This window comes from Haliaeetus leucocephalus, unplaced genomic scaffold (assembly GCF_000737465.1).
Source record: "Haliaeetus leucocephalus isolate CR32 unplaced genomic scaffold, Haliaeetus_leucocephalus-4.0 Scaffold176, whole genome shotgun sequence".
NCBI lineage: Eukaryota > Metazoa > Chordata > Aves > Accipitriformes > Accipitridae > Haliaeetus > Haliaeetus leucocephalus.
In genome coordinates this window covers 1,379,985-1,392,885 of record NW_010972612.1, presented here as the reverse complement: position 1 = coordinate 1,392,885, position 12,901 = coordinate 1,379,985, and the positions used below count along the sequence as shown (strand labels likewise).

Sequence of the window (12,901 nt, the reverse complement as noted above, 5' to 3'; positions counted from 1 at the left end):
AGAGAACAACGTGCTATATTTCCTTGCTATGGGGCTTCTGTTGCTGTTTTACCCCTACCCGTTTGCTCTAAGCAAACATCATTCTGGTTACTTGCTTGGGGTTTTTGAGAATCTGGTTTGTTAACAAGCAGGAATTAATCCAATAGCACAAGTAAAATAATTCAGTGCTTGGAAGTGGACGCACCTAATTGGTGTCTCCATGCAGAATCCCCATCCCCAGCTAGAGACTGTGGAAGACAGAGATCTGACCTCCCCTGCTGTCACCAAGTAAAATCTCAGGATGTTTATACATCCTAAGATGCAGAGGCGGGAATGATACAGGAAGAAGCAGAAGCAGACAAGAAGCCTTGGTGGTCTCATCTGAGATGTCTTCCTGGAGGATGAGCACTATGGTTATTTGTGAGAGAATGACTTTTTCTACCAAGACTTCCTTCACCTCTCCCTGAGCCATCTGCTTGACTCAGGCTCCATTATGGGCATTCGCTTGCTCCCATCTCCTTCTTGTCATACAAAAAGCCAAAAGGCCAGGCTAGGGTCACTCCAGAGGCTTTTATGCTCACCCTACCAATAGGTCCAGGCTCCCAGCGAGCAGAATTTCCTTCCCAGCAGTAGCTGGGCTGTGGCTGACCTGCTCTAGGAGCAATCTGCACAGTGTCTCCTAGACAAAAAAAGCAACATCCTACAATGCAGCTGGCAGGAGGGAAGTGTTAGTATCCTATCAATTAATGAAATAGCTCTGCTCTGTTAGTGTTACAACAGCTTCCTGCCTCTTGAAGCAAGGAAAGTCTCTGGTTAGGCTGGTGGATTATACACTTGAGCTACAGCAGCTTGCACCAAAGGCAACTTTGTGACACTTGCTTCTTCTTATAGGGCTGATTAGTATCAGCCACCTTGCTTTTTGGTATTGAGATAAATGCTGGCATGAGATCAAAGCTGGGAGAGGAACAAAACCGTAGCTAGGAAAGCAGGAAAATTATCTGCTACATTTGTAATTCAGGTCATTTTTTTACAAGAAGCTTTGCAAAGAAAATCTAAAACAAAAAAACATAAACACTTTGAAGCCTGCATCAATTCGAACTAGGCTTCCTCTTGGTCATATGGCAGGAGACATTATCTGCATGTAGCTTGCTCAGTCTTAAGGTGGACCCAGTTTGCCTAGCTTAGACACTCATTTTTCACATGCTTTTAGGCATCCCACTGAGCAGTCTTCCAAAACCAGTGCTTCTATCTAGTCCAAGGAGAGGAGGTGCTTACATCTAAGGCAACAGGTATCTCAGAGGGATGAAGGCTGTTACAAGTGTCTCTGTCTGCCTCTTCCCCCATATGTTCATCTGCAGACAGGGATGTGGGAGATTTACTGCCAAGCTCCCAGTGTGGTGGATGTGCTGACGAAGATGCCACTACCACAGTCCCTCGTCACCACTGTAGCTTGTCCTTCAGCACTCCAACCAATTGCCATGTTGCCCATTCTGTTTTAACACAAACTGTAACATCGACTGCTACGTAAGACAGACAGACAGTCTGGATGGGGATTTCAGCACAGAGAAGGGAAATTAAAAATGCAAAATAGAAAAACAGATGGCATAAGCTTCATTAAAATAGTATCTCATCTCCTGGGGATCCCATGAGGATCTATTGCCTTCCAGTGGATAGGGAGCCCCTGAGATTTACACTTGGGGATTACTCTGTTCCTCTCCTTATCACAACTCTCTTCTGTTTTGAAAAGGCTTGTGGTATGTGCTCCATCTGGATATGCCTCCTAATAAGGATGTGCTGGAGACATCTCCTAAGCACTAATGTACACCCAGCCCCCCAGTACTGTTAGGAGCCTCCTTATCAATTTGATTTGAAAGAAAGAAGCAGGGCTGAGCCTTGCAGTTGCTGACAGAAAGACGAAGTGGGAGTGTTAGAAAAGCAAGAAATGCATAATTAATTTGGATATAATATCAATAAGGGTTTAAGATAATGAACTACATGAACTGGGAGATGTTATTTCCCCTTGGTGTGAGGTTCTCCTTTTTTTTGATGTGGCTCCAGCAGCAAGCTAAATGTTTTACTGTTCCACTTATAAACCAGGTGTAACCTTTAGGAAGTCACTAGAAACATAAGCCACCTGTGAAGTTTTTCGGGTATCTAACTGACCCCCCAATCAAACACGTGGCCAAATGTATTTATTCAGAGGGGCAGAAACAACCAAGGAAAAGACCATTCAAGCAGCAGAATAAATCTGTGTTCAGTGCATGCAGCACAGCACACTCTTTCTTTCTATCACACTTCAATCACTGCAGCCTCTGGAAGCAAAAGTTGTATTCATGCTGGGTTGATATTTAATTGAGGTCACTTGAAGAAAGCTTCCAGCAAGCACATATGACAGATTTATATATGAATCTTCATAGAGTGAAAAATGACATTTATCAACCTTCCATTAGAGCATTTGACATTTGAACAATTGATTCTGATTCAACAGTGAAAAATGCCACTATCCATATGGAAAACCTGCAATAGGATTAAAACCCTAGTTGCTACCATCCCAAGCAATGGCTCTGCCAGTTAAGCCATTAAACATTTATGTACTACCTTAACTTTGTCTAGCCTTAAAGAGATTAAAAACCCAATCCAAATCCTGACAAGTTTAATGCAGAAGAGACAAAAAAATCTAGTTGGAGGAACACAGGCCAGAGCTGGGAGATGCCATTAAGCTGCTTGAAAATTATAAAGGCTGGCCAGATTTTAAGAATAACAGCAGCAGGAGCTGATGTGGATTAAAGGCATGTTACAAGGGCTACAGACAATGCTGTTGGTCTCGTTTTGCCCCAGGTAACCTAGAGCTCATCTGGGTATGGCTAAGAGTTGAGAGTCAATCCAAATGCCACTAGATATGTGTTCACCTAATTAAAGAGGCACGCTGTTTCCACAGGCTGAGAGACACATGTTTGAGCAGACTTCTCTCTGAAGGCAAGGCAGGAAGATGCTTGTCAGCCTTGCAAGACAATTCCTGTTAAGCAGGTAGGTTTCATCCACTATTACCTTCATAAGCATATTGTGGTCAGCACTGAGTATTCACTGGGCAGGAGCACTATCTGGAAAGGAGGTCCTGGCAATGGTACACCTCTAGCTACTGTTCAGACTCTTCCAATACCTCCCTTTGCCTCTTTACTGATGGATAGCAGCATTCAGCAGTGGCTAAATGAAATAAAATTTTCCCTATGTGGAAAAGCAGAAGTTCTGGCAGAAAGACTAATCATTCTGTTATATCTGATGCTTGGAAAAAAGCTGGTAAGCTCTGCAGAAGTGTGACTATGGTGTATTTTCATGTATTAGCCCATTTTAATGATGTTACCTTGCAATCAGCTAATGTAACAGGCTTCCTCTTCCTTAGTCACCTCCAGTTGGTAAATTCCAGTTTACAGCAGATTGAGTTTCTCCTGTCATATTTTTCTCACTTCATTATTCCAGTTTTCCTGTTTTTTCTCTATGGCATTTCTGAGTCTTTGTTGTACTGATACTTCCCAAATATGTTATGACTAAATTTTCTTTGCCAACTCCTGCTTTTTGTATTGAAGCCATTAATGAACGTTGTCCTGGTTTTGGCTGGGATAGAGTTAATTTTCTTTCTAGTAGCTGGTATAGTGCTATGTTTTGGGTTCAGTATGAGAATAACGTTGATAACACACTGAGGTTTTCAGTTGTTGCTAACTAGTGTTTATCCCAAGTCAAGGATTTTTCAGCTTCTCATGCCCAGCCAGCAAGAAGGCTGGAGGGGCACAAGAAGCTGGGAGGGGACACAGCCAGGGCAGATGACCCAAAGTGGCCAAAGGGATATTCCATACCATGTGATGTCATGTCCAGTACATAAACTGGGGGGAGGTGGCTGGGGGAAGTGCGGGGGGGTGGGGGTGGATCGCTGCTCGGGAACTAACTGGGCATCAGTCCACGAGTGGTGAGCAACTGCATTGTGCATCACTTGTTTTGTACATTCCAATTATTTATTATTATTATTATTGTTGTTGTTATTTTCTTCCTTTCTCTCCTATTAAACTGCCTTTATCTCAACACACATGTGTTACCTTTTTTTCCTGACTCTCTCCCCCATCCCACTGGGTGGGGGGGGAGTGAGTAAGCAGATGCGTGGTGCTTAGTTGCTGGCTGGGGTTAAACCACAACAAATATATAAATGAAATGACTGTTGGAGAACTCCATTAGCAATGTCCTTTCTTCTGATACTTTCTCCTTCAACACGACCTGATGTGTTTTGAGTTCCTAGGTTTCTTAATCTACTGGCTTTGCTTAAGCACTTAGTTTATAAAACTGAGGTTTGTTACAGATCTACCGCAAATTGCCTTTTCATTTGATTTGCATGAATTGAACTTGTTATCCCTGAATCCAAATCTATTTCCTACGATCACATCTCCTATGATGTCCTCATGACTTACTAAAGCCAAGTTTAAAAAATAGCAACATTTCCTGTCATGTTAGCGAATCTGTGGGGGATATTTTTATTGCCTAGAAATGCAAAAATATCTCAGACTTACCAATAACACTATAAATTGCTCTCCAATCTGATTCCTGATGTTAAATTATCCAAACCAACTACTGCAGTAGTAATTATCTCTCTAATAACGTTACAGAACTCTCTCGGCAGTGAAGAAGGATCCTGGTGGCATATGGCATGCTGGCAGTGATAATCTTTTACCAAACTGTGAGTTGTGCTGTCATTAACACATACTGCTGCTCCCTGCCTTTTTCTGAAAAACTGCCACTGGTTTTAGAGTATTCATGACTGCGGTTGCAGGACAGATCTTGTGTCTCAACACTTGCTCATAGCCTGTATCAGTACCTCAAGGTCCTCCACTTTGCTCATAATCTGGCTGCGTTTGCATATCCAACTTTCTGTCTTCTCCTTTCTAGTCACTTTTTCACTGAAATCTTGCCTATTCCACTACTTTCTTTTCCTTTGCCATCTATGGGTCTACTCTGTGACATTGCTTTCTGTACTGCTATGACCAGATTTGTCCAATTACTCAATTTGCCATGTACTCAGGCAGACCCTTGAGACTTCACAGGTGCTCCCCAGCCTTCTCCTGGTGTTTCTTTAAGGCTGCTCTTATAAATGAGGCCAACACTAGTATTTGCAGCAGAAGTGCAGGTCCCTGGGTAAAACCTATCTATAGAGAACACCCCTTCATAATCACACACCAATGCCCAAACCTTCCCAGATCTTCTTCAAACCTTAGCTGTCTGCTGACCTTCCCTATCACTCACTTGGTAGGGGCCAGGGCTATTCCACTGAACAGGTGGACACCCACTTCTTTCAGAGCCTTCCCCAACATGGCACAGCAGCATCCTCTCAGTGTAATTTGTTCTGATGTGAAGGACAACCAGAGCACTGCTTCCTGCTCCTACTGGGAAATTTTCCAGACTCAGATTCCCATTTTTTATCCATGCTCTGAGCAAAAAGCACACTGTTCCTTTGACTTGCCCTTCATCAGGTTCTTGAGGCTGTGTGGCACACTAGTCGCTCAGGTTTTGGAGGAAGGACAGCCATGTGTGGATTGCTGTCCGCTTGTAAGCATTAGCCTTGCGAGAAAGCAGTGTATTCTGCTAGTTGGATGTTTCTGCTTCCAGAACTTAAAAAATATTGCTCAGAAATAGCATGAGTATTTGTATGTGAATCTTTACAGACCTAGAAGCCCTCCATCTCACAGTAACACAGCTCTGCCTTTTCCTGGTAGTGGCCCAAGTCTCTGATCCTTTCCCTTTTGTTTGCAGTTATTCTGTCTTCTTTTTACAGTCCTATATTATCTTCATTCTTTATCTGGCCAAGCCTTGATCTTAGCTTGATAAAAATCTGTAGGTTTAAAGAGCTACGCCTTCCTTTCAAGGCATAGCTTCCTTCATCTACCACAGCCCAAGATAAAGGGTCCTTACATGTTTGTAGGTCAGTTCCCTCAGCAGCAGAATCACAATGATAAAACTGCTCTGTGAGTCGTTTGAGATGAGCTGGCATGCTCAGCCACATGCAGGGAGATCTGCATACGATCCCACAAGCACCTCACTGTATTTCAGACCTTGGATTTAGCCTTTTCACTCTCCACCAGCAAAGACTCACCTAATTTCACTTGAAGTGGGGACGGCTTATAGTTCATGGCTACAGTCTCTCCCTCTCTCGTATCACAATCTCTGTCCGAAATAGATGCAGCTGTTGGATCCTGTTAAGAAAGAAAAGGAAACAAAATGGAATGGTTTAGCTAAAATTTATGCAGTGTCTTCTCTAACTGGCTGTTAGGCAAGTCCATTCCCACCCACATTCAGAGGGAGCAGAGAACCTGCCAGTGTTTCAAACGGCTGAAACCTAGGGCAAAACACAGAACTTTGGAAGCACATTTAGTATGCTAAAAGTACCTCTGGAAATGCCAGATTTCAACACCAGACTTATATGATGGATGATACTGGGAATATAATGTGGAAGGTGGGTCATCAGTTCAAATTCAGTCTGGGCTGGCAGTAGTCCCAAACCATTTTCATGTGATGACTCTCTGAGGCATTGTGTGAAATGCATTTACAGTTTTAGCCAAGTTCCAAGTGGACCAGCCATCCTCATGATTAAAACTAAAAAGCTCATGACCGCCTGTGTGAAAACCCAGCTTGGAAGGAACAAGGATTGAATGAGTAGAAGAATTCAATCTCTGGTTCCTCATGGGAGAGGGATGAAGAAACCTGTACTTCCCATGCTGGACCAATTTTGTGGCTAACCTGAAAGATTTAATTTCAGTATCTGTCAGCACAGCACCTTTCATTGTCACTGAAATCTCCCTGAAAACCAAAGCTCCGCAAACACAGAGTCCACTCTGTCACACCTACTTGCAGACAACCTAATCCAGGTAGTGTACTCTATGGTACAGCACATCAAAGGATTCAGAGAGAGACAAGACACCAGTTCAGGCAGTTCTACCACCGCTAAAAATATTTAAAGTCCTTTCACAGCAAACTTCAAACCTGCTGGAACTATCCCTACTTAGCACCATAAAGAAAATTAAAACTGGTTTTCAAACATGTTCACTTCTTCCCACCTAGAAGCTAGAAGCTAAATTGAACATGCATATATACATATATATACACACACATAGATGTGTGTGTAAATTTGGATGTTTTGGATTTGGTAGAGCTGCACAGGGAAAACAAACACCCAACATTAGGTCCAATATCTGAAGAAACCATCACTTCATAAGAAATGGAACAAAGCATCAGAAACTAAATACTAGAAAACACCATTCCAAACTGGTGAATTGATATTGTCCATCTCTCAGTTTCTGGAGGTTGTATTTTGTACACACTTTCTTATAAAAATGCAACTTATCATTTGGCACTGACACCTGTATGCAAGGCAGGGCCTCTGAGTTTCAAAGCAAGGTACCATTGCTCTTCACTCTCAGTAAAAAAATCACTTGGTAATACACTGTCCCTTTCTCCCCAGTGCCTGCCTTCTCTCTGCAGTGCATGTTAGCTCTTTTTAATACACTGTGCTTATGAGATAAAATTTGACTCTTGAACTAGGCTCTATCTTCATAGAAACTAGTCAAATAACATATGTAGGGTCATAATGTTTTATCAAAATTCTGCTCCTTTGCACTATCCAATAGACTTCAACAGTACTTAAAATGGATGGTGCTTACAAGACTTTGCATTCAATGACATTAAATAGGTAATGCTGAACTATATGCAATTTCTTCTGCTTTCCTCTAAAGCAGTCACTGCTGCACTTTTCCTCTAATGCAGCAGAAACAGGTTAGAGCAGGTTGCAAACAAGCAAGCCAGTCTCCAGGAAAGCATAGCTAGGTATAAATGATGAATCACATGCACTTTAGGTTAAAAATCCTACTTTAGTATCCACAGTAAATGACAAAATACAGCACTTGAATGGCAAAAACACAGCAGTTGAAATTAAATGAAGCTAAAAGGGGTACAGAGAAGAAAAACAATTCCAACTGTATAAATTAAAATGATAAGCTGTAGCTAGCTACTGTCACTCAAGGAAGAGGTCTCGGACAACCGGTTCCATCAGATGACCAGCTAGACAGACCAGTACACTTCAGCCAGGGAAGGACAATGGATGGGCGCTCTGGGAAAAGTCGGCATAATCCTGAGTGGGGTGAGAAGGTGAAAAGGCATCAACTAGCCCTTATTTTTTACAAGCATGAGATATCAAGTGGCAGTTAACACACAGCAGCTGGAAACAAACTCAGTACTTCTCTATACAGCAGATGATGTGCTGCTGTGGATGCTAAAAGCGGCTCAGGAAAGGGTGAGAAAAATGAATGGAAGGAATATCCATCAAATCCAAAAGCACTGATTCTGGGTCAGGCTGCCCCCAGGCACAGATTGCTGGAGCGGGGAACCAGGGAAGCATCACTGCAGGCTCATCCTGTTCTTGTCCTCTTGGGCACATAACACAGAGGTAGATGAGACCTTTAATCTGACCTGAAAGAGCCATCCTTATTTTCTGTGTCAGAATCTATTATATGATCTCAACCGAAGACCAGTTCTTGTGGTATCCTTGTAACACGGGATCCATCTCCAACAAACCCAGCTGAAGGGGCTAGACCAGAATCCAGGCTGTAGGAAAGGATATTCGTGGGGATGACCAGATAGTACAAAGGACACGGCTATCTCTCAGACATGCTAGAACCTCTCCAAGTGGCATGTGTAAGGTGGTAAGTGGCAACACCTGAGTCCACGCTTCCCAGATGAGAATCTTTCCTCTGACAGTCTGGGAAAAGGCAGGATACAGCAATTTTTAAGGAACATGACTCCAAGCACTGGACACTTCCTAGTGCAACTGAACACAAACAAGTCCTTGCAGGCCTAGTTTGCTGTCTGCAGGAAGGCATGGGAGTGGACATGTTGTGGTGAAGGACATGGTGTGATGGCCACATGCTGCCTCCTGTGCTGGTGCAGTCCAGCATAGAGCCACATGAGCTTACAGCCAGAAGTTGACATGGCAGAGAAGGGGCCTGGCCACCTAGACTAGCTCAGGTTCACATTGTTAAAATTATGTGTAAACTCTTTAAATCAAAAGCCAGCCCTTACTTTTCTCTGAAGCCGATATGCTGACAGTAGCTTTTCCTTGTGGGTAACCTGCCAGTGACATTAGATGTCCATTTGCATGAACAGAGGGAGGGGAGAAATGTTCTGAGGTGACTTTGAGGATTCGGACTCTGGTCCTGGACTAGAGGACTCAGCTGGAGCAATCTCAAAGTCGGGCTCTAGATTAAACAAATAGAAAAGCTTCGTAGACTTCCAAACAAAACAAAGATGATTTTCAAAGAGCAATTCATTCTATCCTTAGACACTCATCTTAAAAGGAGATTAATCCATCCTTGGAGATGTGTCTCCCTCTACCCACTGACTATAGATGAGGCAACTGGTGGAGACTGCATCCCTGCCTCTGACACTGGAGGTTGCAATGATGAAGGACACAGCAGCAGAGTCCATAATAATGCCAGTCCATGCCAGGAATCCATCTCCAAGCTTTGGAACAACACTTTTCCGCCGCAGCAGCATGGAACCTCTACAGCAGATCCGCAGGGGAACATGTTAAGGCCACACAACAGTCCCACGACTTGCGCAGAGGGATCACAAAGCACCAGCAGAGCCCAGGTGACCACCACTGCGTGCACGGGCCAGGCCCGCTCCCTCCAGAGAGTAAAACAGATCCAAAAGGAAACCAAGCGGGCTAGAGCCATGTCCCCAGTGCCAGTGGGTATCTATCCCTGGCCCAGGAGTGCCCAGGCACTGTCGTATTTCCCATCCATCACTTCATACACGTTCTGCAGCAACGCGCAGGGCTCCATAGTAACAACCCCGGCTGTGAGAACGACAGCATTCCCACGGCAGCTCGGCTGGAGCTGCCTCTTTGCATGAACATGCTTTGCTTCTGTGCATACTGAATGGGTGCATTTCTCTCTATATAGCTCACCCACCCAGAGAAACATTTATTTGACTAATTAGCCTTTTGCTTGTGAATGCCTATGAGCACACTGACACTCACCGTAGGCTTTCGCTATTGGAATTCACTTGGCAATTTTGTCCTTTTTTACAAGCCTCCCTAGACCAATGAATTCAGCTCTGACCCCAACATCAAAATCTCGGCTACACAGCGTGACCGGGCTCAGGCTGGATGATGTGATTTCTCTCTGCTTGCTGAGGGGAACACAACACTCTCAATCAAAAGGCAAGTGCCGAGATGTGGCTGCAGGGGCTCTAAATGGCTAAAGGAATGTAATACATTTAAGGGAATTTTTTGTTGAAGCCTCCTTATGTCTTCATTGCAAGGGAAAAAATACGTTCAATCAGGCCGCTTCATGAACATTTGGCTGGGGCCAGAGTTTAATCAAAGTCTTCTCCCCCGATGCTCATAGCTGAATTGGGCATGCACAACCACAGCATTCGAATGGTGGGGTGGTTCCTTACTAGTTTGTTTTCTTCTATAGTGTCAACACAATGGACCTTGAAAACTGCCCTCCTGCTAGGTACAGCCATGTCCTATGGTGTGTACCACGTGCCGTTTCTGAACATCAGAAATAAATTCCAGTGAACCTTCATGGAGCAGGAGTGCTGTGAATCCTTGGTATGCAACAGCACAGAGAGAAGCTGAAACCACTTTAAACTGAAATCAGGGGTTTAAGGAAGATGGCATGCTCAGCAGGGTTTTTCTTAATTCTCTTTTTTTAAATCCCCCCTTTCTTTTTTGCAGTACTTGGCAAGAAACACATCATCTGCCATAATGCACCAGGTCAAGAGCCTTTTTCCTCTTACTGTCTACCTCTCCCAGTAACCCACACTGACTGGGGGGGGGGGGGAAAAGCCCCCAACAGCCAGCACACTCTGCAGTTACACCTTCAGCAATGGAGCTGGGTGCTCGGTACAAACACACCCTTGTAGCACCTTGCAAAATGCAGCTTCCTTTGTCTTCATTTACACTCAACACTTCTGACATCTTGCAAGCCTAACAAGCCTCTGCTTTCCACCCTGCAAATCCTCTGGGACCCCAGTGCATGTGGAAGGGAATGGGCACATGCAGTTTCTGTGGACTTCAGCTGCCCCTTAGAAACATAGCTGGAAACTGAGATGTCTCTCTATCTGCTGACCCTTCCCAATCCTAAATATCAGTCATTTTTACAGCCCTAATAAAATGTTCTCCACTCTGCTGTGAGAAATTCTATGATCATTAAAGCAGCCCTACTTTTTGATAAAAGCAGAGGGGCATGATTGCCCTTACCCTCTAATCTCAAGGAAAGACCCAATATACAGGGCTTTACCACCACTTCTCTCCACAGTTCAGAGGCTTTGGTCTGATCATCATCAGGTGAAACAGTATTAGCTGGCTGCTCAGGAGTATCATTCAGCTACCTTTGTGTCTCTCCCGTAATAACTGATTATGTGCTTGTTGTCTTCTGTCCAACTTAAGGATGCTGGAAGTCTCGGTACCAACATGTCTGTGACAGCCTACAGTGAGCACTTGCAGCTCAGTCAACTCCTGCTTTCTGGAGCTGCCCATGTGGATCACACACTGCAAACAAATGCTAACACGAAAGGACAAGCCCAAGTGTTTTGCTTCGTTTCCACATCAAACACTGAGTCTGGAAAACTTGATAGATGTTTTGTGCATGAGAGACTGACTTAGTGAGCAGAAAAACAGGTGAGAAACTGCATGTACCCCAAACACAGGGGGTACATTCAGGTCACCAAGAAGTTCCTGTCATTCCCATGCTGTCATCGCAGACTTTTGGGCTAGAACATTGCTCCTGCTAATAAATATTTATGCCTTCAGTCTCTCTGCCCTGGGAACAGAAAATCCTATGCTGTTTGCAGATTCACCCTGCCTCAAGCTGTACTGCAGTAGGTTATCCTGAGAAATGCAGCTCTAGGCAGCAGGCTTCTGGGCAGACGACTCTGATGTGCACAGGCGGGTATGTAAAAGCACAACCTCACAGTGTTTTGGACCACAGACCTCTGCAGCCTCTAGGCATCACTACAATATAGACATCAAATATCTATGAACATAAAGTGCTTAAAAAAAACCACCAGGAACAAAACTACTGGGAACCAAGATGCACAGTCTATCTATGTAAGAAACAGCATAAAAGGAGAGGCTCAAAGGCTGTCAGATTTATAGTGGATCAAGCCGAATCCACCATATAGATGAACTATTGTCAATAATGGCATGTTCAGCAAGAAAAAGGAAAGAGTAACAGGGGGATGTACAGCTGGAATGGAACCTGCAAGCCTCACAAAAGACTCTCTCATGCTCTCCTCTGCATCCCTCAGGCTTCAGCTTAAACATACAGTTTTGGAGCCCATTATTTCAAGCAGATGTGATCCCCTCAGCAGTCCTACAGATAAAAGCTAGAAGCTACAATCATCCAGGAACACTGGAAGAATGGGGTTGTTCAGAGAAGAAAGGGAAAGACTAAGGAGGGATACAATAGCTGTCTTCAGATACAGAAAGGGCTGCTACTGAGAAAAATTGAGTAATTTTTTTTTTTCACATTTCTGATCACCAGAACAAGAAAAGATTACCTTAAATTGCAGCAGGGTTGCACAGAAATATCAGAGAAAACTGTAGAGGTAAGGCTAAGGACCTGTACATTTGACTGATGAAGTTGTGGCATTGCTGTTGCTGGAGGATTTTAAGCCTGGGTTAGAAACCAATTTGTCACACAGAAGGTCAACAGAGCTGATCCTGTTTTGAGGCAGCCTGATCTGGATTTGCTGCAAGCTGGTAAGATCCCTGATCTTTTTAGGTCCCTTTCCCCCATCTGTCTTAAGAGAAAAGGAGCCTGCTTCTAAGCCAGACTCATTTAGGCAGAACACCAGTTTATCTTGTGAATGAGAGGTTCTC

The 12,901-nt window shown here is 43.9% G+C and overlaps 1 protein-coding gene across 1 annotated transcript in view; it reads right to left on the bottom strand.

Moving 5' to 3' along the window:
- FAM219A (family with sequence similarity 219, member A) overlaps positions 1 to 9,561 on the bottom strand; it is a 45,779-nt gene extending 36,218 nt beyond the window's left edge. Inside the window, exons 1-2 of the mRNA XM_010564242.1 lie at positions 9,451 to 9,561; positions 6,110 to 6,209 (exon numbers count right to left, since the gene is read on the bottom strand). Of these exons, the coding sequence (XP_010562544.1) occupies positions 6,110 to 6,209; positions 9,451 to 9,561 (211 nt within the window). The remainder of the gene's footprint in view (positions 1 to 6,109; positions 6,210 to 9,450) is intronic.
- Between the last annotated feature and the right edge of the window lie 3,340 nt (positions 9,562 to 12,901).